General features: G+C 41.9%; 1 protein-coding gene across 3 annotated transcripts in view; it reads right to left on the bottom strand.

The window, feature by feature from the left end:
- Gsdmc (gasdermin C) overlaps positions 1 to 17,124 on the bottom strand; it is a 42,447-nt gene extending 25,323 nt beyond the window's left edge. Inside the window, exons 1-5 of one of the 3 annotated variants that reach the window (XM_087187783.1) lie at positions 14,286 to 17,124; positions 11,121 to 11,371; positions 10,294 to 10,477; positions 1,765 to 1,933; positions 1,250 to 1,361 (exon numbers count right to left, since the gene is read on the bottom strand). In XM_087187783.1, coding sequence (XP_087043909.1) covers positions 1,250 to 1,361; positions 1,765 to 1,933; positions 10,294 to 10,477; positions 11,121 to 11,334 — 679 coding nt within the window. In that variant the 5' untranslated portion in view covers positions 11,335 to 11,371; positions 14,286 to 17,124. Of the gene's footprint in view, positions 1 to 1,249; positions 1,362 to 1,764; positions 1,934 to 10,293; positions 10,478 to 11,120; positions 11,372 to 14,280 lie in introns of all 3 variants that reach the window. The other 2 variants (XM_021252087.2, XM_087187785.1) reach the window with 2 other exon arrangements.
- Between the last annotated feature and the right edge of the window lie 2,714 nt (positions 17,125 to 19,838).

The raw sequence follows: 19,838 nt of genomic DNA, 5'->3' as shown, positions 1-19,838 counted from the left end.
CTGCCGGCTTAGGCACCACCCGTCACCCCACTGCCCTCCGAGTGTGGCTCCTGTCTCCCCTCCCTGCACATCCAGCTCCCCAGAGGTGTCCGCACTGTGTCCACACCTGGGCACTGCACTTCATCCTCCAGGGAAGCCACCTGGCTTCGCCCACCAGGGAACAGGGACTTGATTCTCCGCGGATTCCACACGATTGACCTCTGGGATCCCCTTCGATCAGACCGTTTACTTTTTGTTTCGCTGTTGTTACTATTCTTGAAAGTGGCCTCCTCCTCATCTCCTCCCTAAGTTAAAAGCTCCTTGTCACTCAGTCACTCACCGTGGCCTTTACCAGCACTGCCATCTCCTGGGCCCTGGCAGTTGTCTCTGACCTCTCTCCTGCTCCCTGCTGCTCCCGTTAGGTCTGACTTCACTCGGCAGTCTTTCCTGGGAAGCCTGAGCCCACTAACTGCTCCAGGTCAGAGTCCAGCCTCCCTCCCTCCATTGCCACTGACAGGTCACTGACATAAGCACCCTCCCCTGAGCAGAATTTGCAGGAGGACCCCACATGGAGCAAAGCATGCATGTGAAGGAGGGACAGGGACCCTTCATTTCTGAGGAGCTGAGTCCCAGCTGAATCTGCTGCTCAAGCTGGGACTCAGCATCAGGCAGGAGCAACCCAGGTCACGGAGCCATACTGTGTTCAGTATGCATCACATCCGGGTATGCGATGATGCAGATGGAGCAACCCACGTGAATTCAGGACCCAAGGGGGGGCGGCGGGATTAGAAATGGTGCCTTTGGGGCACAGTGAAGGAGGAGAGATGGAGATAAAGTCCTGAGTTACGCTGTCAGGATATCATGTCTGCAGATTTGTGATGGTGCTGATGTTATGTTCTGGGGCTGTAGAGTGAGTTTATGATCACCAGGGCGGGCTGGGTGGCTCCCCCTGCTGAGCTGCTGAGAGTGGCTGGGATTAGGGCCTGACTTTGCCCAGTGCTGAGGACACCTCCAAACAGGGCACCCTGGGTTGGGTCCCTTCTGTGTAGCAGACAGTGTCTGTTTCTCCCCTGGCAACACTTCAGTTGGTCCATGGGAGGCAGTGGCTGTGGGTGGTAGGACAGCTGTGCGTCCCAGACAGACAGAAATCTGCTCATCCTGCTCCCTGGACAGGGATAGCAGCAGTGGCGGCACACAGTGGCCTCACTGCTGCTCTGTCTCACTCAGGACAAGCAACCCCGCCCGGCCACCTCCTTCAGTTTCTGCTCACTGCAGTATTTGTCCTTGATGACCAGCTGCTTTTTCCTGTAGGCCAGCACCGTGCCCTGAGGGACACTCACTGTCTTCTCTCTCACTCTCTGAGCTTCTCCCTGGCATTTACCCTAGGAAGAGGAAACACACCTGTTTCTCAGCTCTTCCAAAACATCACTAAGCGTCATGCTTACTTTTAAGCACAGTAATGCATGCATAAAAATGCACTGGGTATGTACTTCAGTGTGAAGGGCCCAGGTTTAATCCCCAAAACTAAAAAAAATAAAATAATATACCAATAGCTAAATCTATTTTTCATTTATCAATGCTGAATAATCCTATACATAAGCATTATCCAGGAGGATTTTAAAATACGGTCCCAGGTCAGACAGCAGGATATCTTGGCACATGACCAGTAGGAAATAATGAGCAAACACCTTCTGACCCTCCCCAGAGCAGCTCTGATAGGATCCAATGCCCCTGGGGAAATAAGCTGCCTAGGCTGGCTTCATTCTCTGTGTCCCCATTCCATACCTTGACATAAGTAACCCTCGGGATAGACACTTTTCCCGAAACATTCGCACTGCTCCTGTCATGCAGAACAGTATCTTTGACCAGTTCAACAGCTTCTGTCACCACATATAGTTTGTCTCCTCTCCTTCGGCAAACACTCAAAAATGACGGCTCTGGCTCCAACAGTTTCCTGAGGGTATATGAAGAGCAAAGGCTCAGAGTGGGAATGTGATACCTTCAGGATGTTCCAGGTTGCCCTTCTCAAGACCTGGCAGGGGTCCAGTGCCTTTGACAGACGAGCCCTAGAGGGACCTGTTGGATCATGAGATTGAGGTGCCTAGGGCAAAGAACACCTGCTTTGCTAGGCAGCATGGAGGTAACCCCATTTTCTACTGGTGGCAGAGGGGTAAGAGTGTGTGTGCTATATTGTTTAGGGCACCTGCATTTTACTAAATTACATTGGTCCCAGTGAGGGACAATTTATAGATTTCATCCCCTAGGATCTCTCAAACAAAAATCAGAAGTAGATGGGTCCAGATGATTAAGAACTATCCTGACAAGGCCCTATTTTCAAAGCTGAGTATCCACATGAACATGTCTAGGTTACAATCAGGGTGGGATTTGGAGCAGAAGAAGTATTGCCAAGCATGGTGGGCCACAACTGTAATCCCAGCACCTGGGAAGCTGGGGCAGAAGGATAGCTGCAAGTTTAAGGCCAGCATGGGCTACATAGTGAGCTCAAGTTCAAGACCAGCCTGAGCTACATGGCAAGACTGTCTCCAGAAAGAAATGGCAACTATGACCTAGGAGGGAGGAGGGTGAATGGTTTTACGGTAACACAGATGGGATTTTAATGACTGAGCATGCATACGGGGTGCATTGGTGGATGACACAAACACGCTATTTCTGAGGGCTGTGACAGGTTTGAAATACTAAAAACAGATTTCTTCTCCATTTAGTTCTGAGGCTCAATTTTAAATCTATTCAAAATCCCAGTGGAGTTCGTGTCCTGGCTCACATTCATGTGGAATATAGAGAGATCTTTAATTGGAACTCCTCAGGGGAGGTCAGAGGCCACAGAGAAATCTAAACATTCCCTTCTGTCCACCTCATCCTGTGTATTACCTTTAGAGCGTGCCACAAAACATGTGAGGCTGTAAAGTACAATACCTGCTCCACATTCTATGCATCAAAAGTTTCTCACTCATTTTTCTTTTCCCTATTTAGAGGTTTTACCTCAGATTTACTTATTTCTCATTGTGACATCAAATAAAACTTACCTGTGATATTTCAATCCTTTAAATATGGAAACATTTCTCTATGAGAATAAGTGTTCTATGTGGCTTCAGAAATCCAGATGTGCTTTTGGACCTTAAAATCATTGCACATGTTAGTTTTTAAAAGGATTGTGCTAGACACCAGGAATATAGAAATAGTAGAATGCCTCATCAAAGGAACTTTTAGTCTCTAAACAATCTGTTATTTCAACTATTTGCTCATGTAATAATTCTTTGTCTTGGTAGAAATATTAATTAAGTTTAGATGTCTTTTTCTAAAAGGCATGAAAATTTAGGAGTACACGCCTAATGGATCATTGGATATCTATATTTCTCCTTGCCTTATTTACTTTCTCATTACTAGGACAAAATAACCAACATGAACAAATTAAAGGAGGGAAGGTTTATTTCAGCACAGAGTTTACAGAGGTTTCAGTCTATAATCAGCTGGCTCTAAGGCAGACAGCATGGCAGAGGGTCATTGCAGAGGAGAAATAGTCAATGGTAGGGTAAGCAGCAAGCAGCCAACAGCAGCATCAAACCTCTCTTTCCCTTTTATCCCATCAAGGCTACAAGACTTTTGGGTGGCACCCACACCCAGAGTAGGCCTTCCCATTATCCACACCCAGAACAGTGCTAACCCAATTAGTGGATTAATTCAGTACCACACACTCTTAATCCCAGGATCACACCCTTAATCCACATTCACACACCCCAGATCCAGCCACCTCTGAAAAGCCGTAAAACCCTTAAAGACAAAGGTAAATTAAATCCCATTACAAAGGTGCATTAGGGGCACAGCAGAACAGGAACCTCTTGGCTTTAGTTTCCCTCACAGAAAGTCTAACTAGCAACTCTCCACGGACAAAGTGCCCTTGTGAAAATCCCAAGACCTAGGGATCAGACTAAATAAAGCCCCTGTAGGATTACAAATAATAAATTAGAAAGCCACATTATGAGGGTGGAAAGAACAGTCTCACGTGGACAGCACCACTCTTCCTACAGGACAGAACAGCATGAACAGTATCCCTTGGACCCACAGTGTCTCAAAGAGAGCCTATGGTGGAAACTCCTTTCTTATCTTTCATCAAGGAGAATATGGAAGGAATCAGCAGGACTAAGCCACTTGGTGTAGGGGAAAGAGGTCTGTAGGTAGGGAAAGGCCTCATTAGGTTTTCTGGCTAATCCTGACTAGAAAGAGTTAAAGCTTCCCTGGAGGGAACTATTAACAAGACAAAGGAGGGCTGAAGCAGAGAAAGCCAGGAAGGTGCCTTAACCAAGTTAGCCACCTCTCCCCACCTCCAGGAAAATGCAATGGAGATGGTGGGGTGACACTACTTTTCTCTCTCTCACTCTCTCTCTCTCTCTCTCTCTCTTTCTCTGTAAAGATAGGTAGATAGGTAGGTAGATAGATAGATAGATAGATAGATAGATAGATAGATAGATAGGGATAGATAGATAGACAGAATATATTCTCACTCTAGGGTCACTATATTACTGCACTAGATACTCAATCACTAACTTCACCTTGTATGTAAGGTCCATCCTAAGCAACCTTTAAATTCCAGATATAAAGCCCTGACAAGGACAAGCAAGCCCACTTAGGGATGTGAGGCTCAAGGTTAGGGACTTGGGGCCTGGGATTCATCTATGACAGTCCAGGGAACCCATCAGGTTGTGGCAACTTCCAGGTATGGACCTGGGAGGGGGCCTCTACCATTTTGACAAAAGGAAGTGGAGGGCAAAAGCCCATGGGTATTCACCTTTTCCAATGGCCTCTGCCTGGATACTCTTCATCCAAACAGCTTTCTATCTTCTCCCTTTCCTCCTTACAAATAAAGTGTTTTTGTTTTCCCTCCTAAACTTGATTCCTTTCCTTGTTACTGGTACTGAGTTTATGAGCCCAGCTGGCTGCAGAGCAGTGGTGCAGTCCACACCACCAGGTATAACATTGGGGTCAACCATAAACAAAGAAGGTTCAGGGCTTACAGGAAAAAGGGCATCTACGTTGGTAGGGAATTGCATTCCTGAGACCAGCCAGCTTCCTGGCCACACAGAGCTGAGCCAGTGAATCTGTTTGGTCAACAACTCTGGTAGGCCTTGCTACTTGGCTTCAACTACTGTAACCCAGCTGTGGAGCCCAGGCTCAGAGGCCAATGTAAGGCCTTCCCCAGGCAGAGGGGCAAAGCACCAACTCCACCTAATTTCAGAGCACAATGTCTGGCCTGGCCTGATCAGGTAGCCAAACAACTATCCCTTTCACGTTCAGAGCCCTGCCTTAGGCCACACTGAGGCTGAGAGCAAAGCTGGAGATGCTGCCTAAAATCTTGATCTCTGGCCCCATGTGATGATGGAGCCTGCCCAGTGCCCAGTATAGACTGAGAGCCCATCCTGCAACCCCACACAAATACGGGACAGAGCTTATGGGCCCAGTGACCGTGGTACAGATTCAATGGCACTGCCCAGGTCAAGATTCTAGTTCAACCACAAAGAAGAGCCTGGGACCCCAATAAATTAAACACCATAGCCTCCGGCCTAACTCATTTACAAAGCACAGTCTGAAGCCTCTTTTGTTTTCAAACACCGGCTCTGCTGCCCCATTGGAACATGGAGCCCAGTCAGCAACTTACCTGGCTAGGGAATACTTATTGAGGTCCCTCCCAACCAGGAGCAATTATAGAGCCTGGTCTGTAGCCACGCTCAATGACAGAGCCCAAACAGTGGCACCACTCAACCAGGGAGCACAGCCTGCTGCCACACCGTACCAAACAGAAACCATAATGATGAAAGCGCAACAGAACTGGCAAATTCATAAGACATTCAATAGCAGAGTCAATAAAGCAAAGAATAAATCAATAAATTCAAAGAAGTGAAATGAAGTTACCTCTACAGAGGAGCAAAAATAAAAAGAAAAGGAATGAAGAATGTTTACATAATTTGTGGAATGTCGTCATGCAAAACAATATACAATACTCTTCAGAAGGATTAGAGAGAAATGAATTAAAATTTATTTAAGGAAATAATGGATTAGTACAACCAAAGGAACATTCAGTTGTCTGATCTTTGACAAAAGGGCCACAAAGTCATGGTTTAATAAATACTTTGGCAAAACTGGGTATCCACATACAGATGATATCTCTTCACTATGTACTAAACTAAAATCAAAATAGATCAAAGATCTAAATTTTAAAACAGAAACATTTAACCTGCTCAAAGTTAAAGTAGGTAAAACTCTTGATCACGTAGGTTTAAGCATGGACTTTCTGAACAAAACACCAATCACACAAGAAATAACATCAAGAATCAACAAATGGAATCTTATCAAATTTAAAAGTTTCTGAACAGGCAAGGAAACAAACAACAGAGTGAAGAGACAACATACAGATTGGGGAAAATGTTTCATCACCTTGGACTAATAACTAGACTATATAAAGAATTTTAAAAATTAGACACCCTAAATTGGATAGAATGTAAGGGACAGAAAGCAGGGTGCTGTCAGCACTTGCTGCTGTTTCTCTGCTTTGCTGCTTGCTCCCTTCTACCTTCTGCCTGCCATGGACTGTTCCTCCTCGCCGATGCCCCTCTGCAATGCCACCCCACATTGGAGCCAGCTGACAATGGACTGAAACCTCTACAAACTTTGAGCCAAAATAAACCTTTCCTCCTTTAAATTTGATTGTCAGGTATTTTGTCTCAGTAACGAAAAAATAACTAAGACTCTATTCTTTGTTCCTCTCTCTTTATTATCTCTCCTCCTTGCCTTCCCCTTCCTCCTTTCTATATGCCCAACAGTATAAATATAACAGGGTCCTGAATAAGTGCATTAGAGAATAAGAACCACTGCTATAAATTAAACAATACTATGTAAGGGCATATAAGGATAATCCTTCACAAAATTGGGCTTACAGGATCCAAACAATATACCCTACCAACATATTAAAAGCTACCAACAATCTCACAGACTCCATCAATCTCTAAATACAAATCTACCCATCTGCATACATCCTCCTGCCTACACAAACATTCTCTCAACCCCCTTCAACACCATCCCTTTACCTCAGCTATAAAATAACCCCAACAGAGTCCACCCTCCCGTCTACTGCTTTTGTCCATTCATATTTCTCTGAATCCTCCCTTCTCATTGGCCACCCATTTCCTTTCACTTCCTCTCCGCTTCCACCCACAACACACATCCCAGATGAACCATATAGACTCTTAGAGGTATGGATACCAGAGTGAAATTATCAAAGCAACTTGTAATGTTTAGATTGATGTACACTTGATACTGTTTACACTGTTAAACTCAATAGAAATTCTCTCCTTACAACACAATAACAGGGTCCAACTCTATTAAATTGAAAAGATCAAAGGGGTAGATAGTATCTCTGGGCAAATAAAGCCAAGAACACATTACTGGAAAACACAACCAAATTAAGAAGATCCTTGTATATCAACAACAAACTGTCTTTACTTGACCTCAACCCTCAGCACCAAAGAAAAGAGGAACATGAAAACACAAAGCAATTAAATGGCCCCAAAGTCTCCCAACTCTCCCAAAGGAGATCCAAGGGGCCCCAATGGACAGAAAAGCAAACACCAGATATCCAAGCTCTACAGAACAAGTAGGTAAAGAGGTAGTAAAAAACGTGGCAACTTCAAAGAGGATGTAAGTCTAAAGATAGTACAGCTAACATACAAATTGACAATGTGGATATAGGAGAACTCATTTTAAAATTGAAAGAGTTGACCAAAACAGTTCAAACATGAATGAAAAATTTTCCAAAGATAGAGATTCCATGAAAAAGTGTTAAACAGAAATCCTAGAGATAAAGAATTCAATAGAATTCAGAACAGTGGAAAATGACCAGTGTGGAGACACGGTTTCAGAATTCAAGGACCAAGATGGAAATTCATAATGATTTAATCAGAGAAGCCTGAAAACTGATAGAGAACAAGGAAAATTCAGCCAACTGCCACTAGATGAAGCTGAGAAGACTAACCTGAAGCTAAATGGAGTTACAAATTAGAAGACAGAACACATACAATAAAAATTCTGTTTACAAAAATCATAGCAGGAAACTTAAGCATGAGGAAAAAATTCAACATACAGGTATGCAAGGCTTACAGAACACCAAATAGTACAATGAATAAAGACGCTTTCTATGACATACAATTCTCAAAATTTCAGATGTCCAACAAAAAAACCAGAATTTTAAAAGCTGTTAGAGAGAAAGTAAAAGAAAACAAACACATGTAAAGGTAAATCAATTGAGAATACAGCAGACTTTTCAACACAGACTAAAGACAGGGGAGTGGGGTGTGAAGTGTTTCAATCCCTAAAAGAAGACAACTTCCAACCCAGACTAATATATACTGCAAAATTATCTTGCAAAATTGATGGAGAGACCCAGGCATAGTGGCACACACTTGTAATCCCCACACTTGGGAGGCTGAGGCAGAAGGATTACTGCACGTTTGAGGCCACCCTGGGCTACATAATGAGTTCTAGGTCAGCCTGAAGTACAGAGTAAGACTCTGTCTCAAACACTGTTGATGTAGAAATAAGGACATTCCATATCAAAGATCATGTTAAGAAATATATGAACACCAAACTAACATTCCAAACAATAAGCAAGAATATCCTAGACAGAGACAAGATAGCCAACAAAGCCAGAAGGTTAGATGGAATGAACATACCAAAAAAGATGAGTAGTTAAAAAAAAAAGGACACAACAACAAAAAGAACACAATGATAGGAAAAATTCAGCACCTTTCGATAACAAATCTCAATACAAATGGCCTCAATTCCACAATTAAAAGATTTAGATCAAGACACTAATCACATAACAGAATCCAGCATTCTGTTGCATTTAAGAAACTCATCTGATCCCAAAATAAATTTATAGATTAAAAATCGAAAGATGGAAAATACTCCCCCCTTGCATCACTACAAGTCAGCTATGAATGAAAGTGGACTAATCCACTGATGAGTACAGCACCCCAAGATCCAATCACTTTCCAACACATCAGACTTCTGAGGGACACCACAAATCTAAACCATAGTGCTTAAGCCACACAACTAGTGTTACTCTGCTATCAAAGCTGAGCAGGACATTACAAGAAAAGAAAAGTACAGGTCAATGTACAAGATGAAAGGAATGCCAGCCAAACAAATTTCACATCAGATTAAAAGAATCCAGAATTGGGGCAGGCATTTAGCTCAGTGGTTCCGTCACCTGCCTCGAAAGCACAAGGTCTTGAGTTTGATCCCTAGTACAAAAAAAAAAAAAAAAAAGAATCCAGAATCCAGTGGGGTTTTCCCCAGGATATGATCTGAGGTACCATATGCTGACTATAGTTAACAATACAGTGCTGTATAGTTGAAATCTGCTAAGGCAGTAGGTACTAAAACTAAAAACTAAAACTGAGAAACAAAAAGGTGTTAGGTAAGGTGATAGATGTGTTATTTGACTTGATTGTGGTCATCGAGTCATATATATTTCCAAATGATCGTGCTGTAAATCTTAAGATTTACACAATTTTATTTCTCACATGCAATAGAGCTTAAAAAATAATTTAAAGGGCTAGGGATTTAGCCCAGTGGTTCCGTTGTCTGCCTCGCAAGCACAAGGACCCAAGTTCGATCCCCGGTACAAAAAATAATAATAATAATAATAATTTAAAAATAATGCCAAGATATTCATGATTTAAAGAGAGTTTTAGCATCTTTGTCTCAGTATAATTAATACTTTGCTCTTTTTTCCTTTTTCCAGTACTGAGGAGTGAACCAACGACCTTTGTATGGAGCTGTATCCACAGCCTATTTTTTATTTTTTATTTGTGAGACAGGATCTCACTAAGATGCTAAGGGGCCCAGGCTGGATTCAAATATGTAATCCCCTTACTGCCCACATTGCAGGACTTATAGGCATGTGCCACCGTGCCTTGCTATTGACCTATTTTTAGTGTTTATTACCTGCCTGTCTCACCTCCACTAATATAAACTGCTTTGGGAAAGGAATCTTTGCCTCCCTTGTAGTTCTATCCCCCAGAATATTAACACAATAGGTAAACATTGCCCTATTAGACATGTACTAGGTAACTAACAGCCATTATTTAAATGAAGAAATGAATACTGAAGAGCAGCATAATTGGAGACCTCATTCTCTTCATTTTGATTCCAGCACCAAATTCTGCTAGAGGCCTCTTTGCCAACAAGAGGAGCAGCCTTTGGGACTCTAATGACTTGTTCCTTCCTCTCCAGTGGGCTCACCTGTTTTGAAGGGTTTCCAGTTTGGGATGTGGGATGCTAACACTCTGAACCTCAAGGGTGGATCCATGGGACTGACCGATTTCCCCTGACACACTCACTTCTGCACCAGCATTGATACCCACATCAGTCTTCAGTTTCTTGATCTCAAAGTCCTTGCTGTGAAATAGTCCAGACCTCACACATTCTGGGAAGAGAAAAGAGGTCAGACAGGGGTTGCCAAGAATTCATCATGGAACAGTTGGTGATGGAAACAGAAAAAAATGAGGGCAATTTTTGCCCCAATGCTCTCATTCATTTAAATCTCTTAAATCAAGAAGATACTTAATTAATTAATATTGGAAGTATAAATTATCACAAAGGACAAGTGTTCCAATCCATCCACGCATTTCACAGCAGGGACACGTCTCATCCCTAAGAATGGTGGCCCTGATGTATAGTGTCCAGGAGACACAGGCACAGCATCCCACAAGGAGCAGCTCCCAGGAACAGAAAATGTTTGGGATTTGGAGACACACTGACCTAGGTTTGGGTCCCAACTCTACCAGTTCCCAGCTGTGCAACTTTGAACAAATTATTTTATATGGTTCTATTTACTTTTACAGAAAATACAGCCACTCATGCAGCTCTTGTAAACAGGGTAAGACCTAATGAATGATGGGATCATTATTAGCAGGCTCTCAAATAATGTTAGCACCTTGTCCTTTGCCCTTAGGCAAGGTGGATCCTGGATCTATTCATCCAAGTGTCTTGGGGATTCCCAGATGCTGTACAATATTTGAGAACCTTGTTTATCACACCATGTATCCTTTCCCCCTGGCTGATAATACCTGGGACTGAAGAACTTGGTTCCAGGATGTCCATGAGAGAATATTCAACAGGAATGTCATCAGACTGTTTCCAGGGCCAGAATGAAGTTTTCTTCTGTAATATACTAAACTGACGGAATTTGGTGGCATCCAGTACACACTTGACAGGCTTCAGATCTTTGCTTCCAAGATTTTGGATCATCCTATTGCTAACCCGCTCTAATATGGAGGACATGTTGCTAGGCGCAGATGGCAGGGAACACAGACAGCAACTGGGAAGAGGAAGAGAAAGGTTAATTCTCACGAACTTCAGATATTTTCAGAAAGGAAAAAAGCTACACATTAGATAATCAAGTCTTAACGTAGAATGGTAGCCAGGTCATAACTCTCTCAACTTCAGTGTTCTAAAGGCAGCCTGGGCTTCTGACAGAAGCACTGCTGTGAAACTCACTGCTCCTCCTGGTTGTAGAAACAAAGCCAGTGCCCATCATCTCTAACTCAGGGACTCTCTAAAGGACAGGAAGGAGGAAGAATCATTTCTCTCTCCAACTGAAGAGCCAGAGGGAAGACTGAGCTCAGGTTAAGGGGCTCTGGTGGTGGTATAGATAAGGATGGTATTGGCAAGTTTACACATTTTGCCAAAAGGCCTCACTCAGAAGTGACATTTGAATAAAACTTAAAGGAGTTAGATATAAAAGAGCCTATAAGGAGAATATTCCAGATGAAGCAACCAGCTAGTGCAGTCTCTGAAGCCAGGCATGCCTGAAGAAGTGGAAAGCAAAGAGAAAGGTGATGAGATCAGAAGAAACAGGGACAAATTGGTCCCCAGTTGGCCCCAGGTGGACTTTGTCTTCTCTTTCTCTGACTTGCAGTGAGAACAGGAGTCCTCAACAGGGTCTGAGCCCACAAGGGACACATCCGATGCACCTTTTGGCATTTCCCCTGTGGTTACAATGGTGACAGAAGCTGCAATAAGGAAATCAGGGTGGAAGCAGAGGGACTAGTTGGGACTAGTTGGGTTGGTTTTGCAATAATCCAGGTAAATTTGACTGAATTGGATCAAGTCACTGCAGGTGAAGTGAGAAGAAGTGATCAGATCCTGGTCTTGTACTGAAGGTAGAGACATCTATGAAAAGAGCGAGGGCCAAGGTGGTCTCTGTGAGGGCTCACAGCTCCCACACTCAGAGCAGCTCAGGAAAGTGCTGTGTACAAGTCAGGAAAGCAGTTCTGAGCAGGCCTCTTCACCAGAAAATGAGTGAGGTGAGTGAAAGGAGGCATGGATCAGTGGATGTGAAGAAAGCAGAGAAGGTGACAGGCTGAGTCATGAGTCATGGCAAGGAAAGGGGAGGTGGCTGAAAAATCCCAGAGAATGAAGTATGCATGTGTTATTCTGGGTGCATTCAGTGCACTTGTGAGGACAAGACGGGTTTTCTTTGTGGAGTTCCTTCGCTCCTACAGAAGGGATTACATGGGCCTAAATACGTCTTCCCAGAGAGATTTAGGTCTTTGTAACAAGCATACAAGAAAGCAGCACGTACACACAAAAGATGCCTGGAATGGATCCTAAGTTGGACTTAAGCAACTACCTAGCAGATGACCATCAGGGAACGGAGAGGAGATTCCTAGACTATCTGCCACCGCCAATGTGAAGAAAACTTTGGAGCACCTAGTTAGTCAGTTAGAGGTACAAAGAATGAGATTTCCCTTCCCAAAGGTAAACATATGTAAATGGATTTGTTCATTCAGTTATTACTCATTCAGTCAGCAAGTTTTTAATGAATACCTATTAGATGCTAAGCCCTGTCCTGGGAATATTTCCCTATGTGAGTAAAATATAAATGGTCTCTCATCTCCTGGAGCCCAGGATAATGATAAAGACAAATGTTTACCAAATGATCTTACTAACAAATACATGCATAGTTATAAATCATCATCAGTGCCATCAATGACAGGTCACTGTATAAGAAGAACATTCAATAACTCAAAGCACAGGTGAATCTAAAAAAGCAGCCTTGAAAGCTAAGAACAAATACTGTAAAGGGGAGCTCAGCGATTGGTTGATTAAATATTTCTAAAAATCTCAATGATGAAGAAGACAAGAACAGAGCAGCTATAAAAGGATATAATGGGCATGTAGAAGATGGCACATACCTTCTAGAGAGATTGCTCATTCTTTTCACACACACAGAGTAGCCACAAGACAGAACCCATGACACTAAGCAAGTCTCTATGGATATCAAGAGTCAGTATTACTCAGATCATATTTTTATCATAAAAACTCTAGGATATGTCAGAACAAAAAAAGCATACAAGACCCCATGGACTCAATCCTCAGTACAACAAAAAAAACAGACAAACTTTGAACAAGACTGATCAGGAAAGAAAAAAGAAAATTGCACAAATAAACTGATTTAGAAAGTAAAAAGAATATAATTACAGTAATAACCAGATGTAAACTTTTGCCAATAAATACACACATTAAATGGACTGAACAATATCCTAGAAGAAATAACTTATACAAACTCACTTAAAAATAAATACTTAAAAGACTTGAAACCATTAAAAACTTTAATCAAGTTTAAAAATATATACCAATGTAAACCTTCAGTTAGGTCCAGGTAGGTTTTACATGAACTATCAAATATCCAAGGAAATATAAAAATGTATGTTCTTTGAATAGTATTAAGAGATTTTGGCACTTTTGGCTAAAACCAGGTAAGGATTGCACAAAAAGAGAAAATAATCACGCAGCCTTTTTTAAAAAAAATTTTAACAGGCAAAAGATCTGAGCAGACATCTCATCAAAAAAAGATAAAAATAGAAACTCATATGAAAAGATCCTCAACATCAAGTATCTTAGGTACTGCACATTTTAAAAAGGTTATATCACTCATGCCTATTAGAATGACCAAAACAAAAACACCAAATGCTGATGAGGATATAAAGCAACGGAACTCCTTAAGTGGACCTGGACATGGACATACAAAGACATGTCCCCTAGCCTCACTCGCTCTCGGGAACTCCTCCTTAATTCTCCTAAGCAGAATGTAAGGAAGAAGCATCTCCTTCTTTCTTGGGCAAATTCTGTAGGAAATCATCTTTGACCCACAAGCCCACCCTGAACATTTCGGTCCTGGAGTGTACCTCTTCCCTTATTCCTTCCCTACCCCGTTATACTCACTGAACTGTTTATCACTTTTGTCCTGTAGGGAAGAGTGCAGCTGAGCAGGGCCCCTTCTGGTCTTCAGATCTTCTGATGATAAGCAGAATTTGTCACAAACTCCAGACCAGATCAGTGTAATTCCCCCCACCTGTTTTCTTCCCCAATGAGACTCAATTTTCCATGCAGTATTCTGGGAAAATGAGCTTTGGGAGGGCCCTCTCTTCTAGGAGCCCAGGTCTGGACCTGAGTTCTGGGTCACAGCACCTCAGTGCTCAAGTCCTCCCCAGCCAGAAGTCCCAACAGGAGCATTTGATTCTGTGTCCACAAGGCTCTCTGGGATCAGATGGGTTAGGTCCTCTGGAACCCACGCCCCTCTCTGTGCACAAAGAAAACCAGCTGAACAAGTCTTTGATTCATCGTTTCCCAGGAACTAAGGCTGAAACAATTCATTTGGCTCATCCCTACCTCATAACTACACTGCATGCAGCCATACTGAGGGTCAGCTTCAGAGAAAGTGTGAGGGCCCTGTCAGTGTCAGGAGCGAGGCAGAGCCCCAGGACACCTACATTTGAAGCTCTGATACCACAGGAGTTAGTAGTGCTCCTAACACCTCCTCTGGGTCAATCACCAGTCATATAAATATATAATCCAATCTTGCCATCATCTTTATAGATAAAGGAGATTTTTTTCTAAAAGAAAAAGTACCCCAAACCCACACCTTTTCCAATGACTCCCCCAGTCTTACAGCACTGAGTTCATTGCCTGTCCAAACAGACTGTCATACCTGTAACATCTATGGACATCGTGGAGCTGCCACTCAGAAGGGCAACATTTGTTTTCATCAGTATTTTTTCTCCTTACACTTATACTGCCTTTGCTTCCTCCCACTCATCATAAAGTCCATGAAGACCTGTTTCTGCTCTGGTATGTCCTGCATGGGGGTCAGCTCAGAGCTGGGCTCTTTGCATATCAAACATGAGTAAAATTTACCAAGATTGACTTTTACTTTCTCAATTTGCATTGTAAAAAACTAAAGACTTGAAATATCAATTTTTAATTATATACACAACTCTTTTATTCATCATCATTCAGAGGGCCCTGTCCTGCTACAGGTATTCTAGAAGTCAGAGAAAAGTAACACAGCTGTTAGAGAAGTTTGGGACCAGTGAACAGAGTCCTTTTTGATTAGCCTTAGAACTGATGAAGATCAAGACCATCAGGATAAAGAGCCAGGAGCTCTACTTTCACATTTCCCAGAGGATGGGCATGAAGCAGCAGCTGAGAGGCCGTGATCATCCTATGTTGAGCACAACATCTTGTTAGGGAGCCTGTGATCCATGAAGACACTCTCCAAATTCTTTCTTGAAGGGGGAACCCAAGGGAAAGAAGTAGCAAGTGTCAAGGTCGCAGATGGGAGTAGCCAGTTCTGCTGAGATGCAGAAGGAAACCCATGGTGTTGGTTCTCAGAGAGGAAAACAAAAAAGAAGACAAGGAGACAAGCGTAAGCTGGAGAAGCTAAGACCTGTAGGGCAGGGGTAGGAACAGGCAAGGAAGCAAAAATGTAAAGTGAAAAACTGAAACATTATCAACTAGAGGAATATTGCCTTCATGCATGTGAGAGGATATCACAGAAAACCTTGAGACATGACCATGCTGTCACGTAGCTGTCCCTCCCAAGAGGCACTTTAATGAATTCTTAGACTCAGGGAGTAACCAGGTGTGGTGGCACCAACCTGTAATCCCAACACTCTTGAGAGGCTAGGGCAGGAGGTGCCCAAGTTTACCCCAGTCTGGGCATTTTAGAGACTTCCTGGAATCCGTTGCAAATTAAAAAATAAAAACAGCTGGAGGGAAATACACACACACAGTGTAAGCAGAAGGGGCATGAATACTTAGGGCAAGTTATTTTTGTTCTTTTTATAAGTGTCTCTTCTCTTTATTTTTAAACAAAGATTGTTGCAAGAATGTATTACAAAACATGGGTGTGGTGCCTGACACAGAGTTGGTGCTGAAAATGTACAAAGCTCCCCAGAGAAGAAGTCCAGGGATGTCCCCCAAGGTCCTGTCCCTTGACCCTCCCAAATCCTAAAGCTCATTCCCACATTTTTGCTACCCTATGGTGGTATTTCTAGAGAACTATGTACACCATGCCTGTATACCAGGGCAGGCTTCTGGCTCTACTTAATCTGTATTACTTATTCATCCCATCTTCCTAAAGATGATTTTCTTGTGCTATTTCTGATAGAGAAATAATATCTGACCTCCAAATGATATACAAGAAATATTATAACTCCCAGCCTGTTACATGTCAGTTACACCGAGTTTCTGTTCCCCAAAAATCAAAGGATGAATTTTAAGAAAGAGCAGAAGTTAAGAGTAGGAAATATTTATTGTGAGAATTTGTGATCCCATGACATTGAAGGATGAAGTTGTAAAACAAAATAAGAAGTTAGGGAAGTTTTATTGGAACTAAGCAGAAGAATAGCTCTTGGATTTCCAGGAGGAGTCTCGAATAGATAGCTACCAAGGCCCTTTGTCAGGGGTGATTTATTCAGCAAAGTCACAGTGTGGGTACAACACAGGTCAAAACTATAATAACTTATAGGATTACTAGTATAGCTGCTTGCTAATATTGACCTAGTAGGGAAATGAGTTACATAGCAAGGATACATGGAAAGAACAAAAGCTTTCTGGGAAGGGAGGATGGGTCACCTACCTGGGCAACTGATGTCTAACTGGATTTACTGGACCAGGTGATGCTAATTATAGTGAAATTTCAAGTTACTGTTTATCCCTCAGGGAGGCATAAGGCCACTGAGGTAAGAGAAGATGGCCATTGCATCTTCATCTGGAGGCCTGGCCTTGTTCAGATGTGCCTCTAGCCATAATCCTGATGTCTTTAATTTTTGTGCTGATTTCCTTGAGAGCCCAGTCCTTCTCTGACTGTATGTTAATTTCTATCTAACTTAGCTGCCTATAATATTCCCCCCTCTGATGAGTTAGGGAAGAATGCAGTAAGGGAACAATGGGTATAATTTCAATCTAGCTGTTTGGAGCTGAGAAAGTTCAGTGGAGGGCAGACCACAATCAGGCGCCTTCTCCAGAAAGCTAATCTAAGGGCCCTTGGATAGTGGTCATGTTCAGGGTTAGCAGTTATAAACTCTCTTTATGAGGTCAATCTAGTGGACCCCAGGAAAAGGAGCCCAGCATATTCATCATTGGTTTCATTCGTATGATCACTTGGAGTTTGGAAGTCTCTGGGAAAGAATAAACAAATTTACTAAGAGATTAAAGGATATCTGGCCAAAGCATAAGCACCAGAAGAGAAAGACAGTTTGGGGAAAGGAGCCACATCCAGACACTGCTCTTAAGGGATGGGAATAAGGATTGTAACCACCTTACTCCTAGTCCTGTCCACTGTTGGAGGTTATCTATAAGTCTGATGTTTCTATAACACTTTTTTCATTTGGTGTGAATTAATTACCTAAGACAACAAGTTTCATTTATTAGTGCACAAGTCCCTACAGTTTTAACTGTAAGAAGATGGCGAGTTGTGGTTTTGAAGGACAAATTTAGCTAAGAAAGTTAAAGACTCACTGAGCTTTATGCTGCGGTCTAGCCTCATTGAGCTATAATAGTGGCCAACTACAGGTTGTAGCTGGAGACTGCCAGCAGGGGTCAGTGTAGTGATTGGAGTCTTCTTTCTATATCTAGCTTTTATTACTATGATATAACTTTTTATATATCTTTTGGTTATACTTTTCTGCTGGAATTTTAAGATCAAGTTAAAGTGAGACTTGTATTAATCAAAATTAACCTCTCACCATATGTAAAGGTGAGTTAAGTCTTTTCAGGGGTTACTTTTGGAACTATGTTATTTTTTTAACCTCTCAGCTCTTGTATCAGTGTGAGCCATCAGAATGGGTCAGAGTCTTGCTTGACCATGTGGCTTCCTGTGAAAGTATGAGAGATGTCTCTCTCTAGTGAACCTCCTTCTTAGCACACTGTACATTGGTTGATTTCTGGGATCTGACAATCTCCCTGCTTAGGAGGTTTGGTGACTTACCAAAGTTGTAGAATCCTATAAAAAATGTCCCCTATTGTCCTGGGTCCTTGTTGACCTTGAAGTGCCAGGGCCAAAATATTGGCTGTTGTCTTAGCCCAATTATTTTTCTTAGCTTTGGTCTCCAAACCTAAGTTGTTGAATACCCAGAAGATCAGTTACATTAGTATTGCAGCGAAAGCAGTAGGTTTAATTTTATGATCTTATCTAAATATCAAGCACCTTGAAATACAGAGTATGACTAGAGAACTGTTATTTCTTTACCTATCAGAAGTTAAATCCCTGAAGAATGTTAACAGATCACAATTATAAAGTTTTACAGAGAAAATTTGAGTTCAAGGGCAACATAACATCCTAACATAACAATCATGGTGCTATATTAGAACAATTAGATTTTGTTATAATCTCTGGGACACATTTAAATTTTCATCTTAGTATACAATAACTTTTTAGCCACTTATCTTTATCTAATTATAAGATATTAAATGACATAAAGAAACTTTTACCTAAATTTGTTATCTTTTAATAGAGTGCCATTTAAGAAGAATGTACTTGTCTATAGATGTACTTTATAGGTTAATGTCTAGCTTTTAATTTCTAGAATGACATTGCCTGGAAAGCACAGTCTGTAAGTGTTATAACACATATATAATATACATAACAATCAAATAGGCATAATCTTGAAAGGGTATGTATATCAATACCATGTGTACCAGGCTTGTGGTTCTGTGAATGCCAAGGAATGAAGTCATGAACCAAAAGATGAGGTTAGGACAGCTTTTATTGATAAGAAGGAGAGTAGCTCCTGAATTTCTAGGATGGGTCCTGAATGGGGTGGCTGCCTGGTCTTCTGATCTAGGGCTAATTATAGATTAACAGAGCACAGGAATTGCTCAATTGGTTAGTGGTCGCCCGTCATGAGTGGCTCTGTGGATTCAAAATGACCAACTGGGATTCAGGTTTTCAATCCATTTCTTCAACATGGTTTACAGAAAACTGGTATCTCAGAAGGAACTGAATAGTTTGCATTATAATTTCCTCAAAATTCAAGAACTTACTAGGGAGTGGCTGCACCCCTACCCCTTAGAAGGGGATGGCCTGCATTCCATGCTGCCTAAGAAAGTTCATTCTTTGTCCAAAGCCCTAGGTCATTATCTATTCTAATTTTTATCAGTATGGCTGGTCACCTCATACTCAGGCCCTTCCACTAGCTAGCTGCCTAACTCATAATCTAACTAAACTGTTTCTACAATGTCATCTGGTTGACAGTTTCACATTGGACTGGCATGCACATTTTATCACAAATAGCTGGAATACAAGTAAGGGAAAGTCAGATGCTTGAGCCTAAAAAAGTTTACCATCATAATCAACTTTAGCTGGAAGTCACCAATGTGATAAGATAATTTTTAGTTTGCATCTTTGAAGGTCTGTACACTTAGAAGACATAAATATATTATTTAATATACTATGTGGTTAGCAATAATTAGTATCGTGGCTATGTAGAAATCTTTAC

Source organism: Heterocephalus glaber, unplaced genomic scaffold (genome assembly GCF_053883595.1).
Source record: "Heterocephalus glaber isolate CG9 unplaced genomic scaffold, H.glaber_assembly_v1.0 deba00000281, whole genome shotgun sequence".
NCBI classification, from domain to species: Eukaryota; Metazoa; Chordata; class Mammalia; order Rodentia; family Bathyergidae; genus Heterocephalus; species Heterocephalus glaber.
The sequence above is the reverse complement of the archived record's forward strand: the minus strand, read 5'-3'. Positions and strand labels throughout refer to the sequence as shown.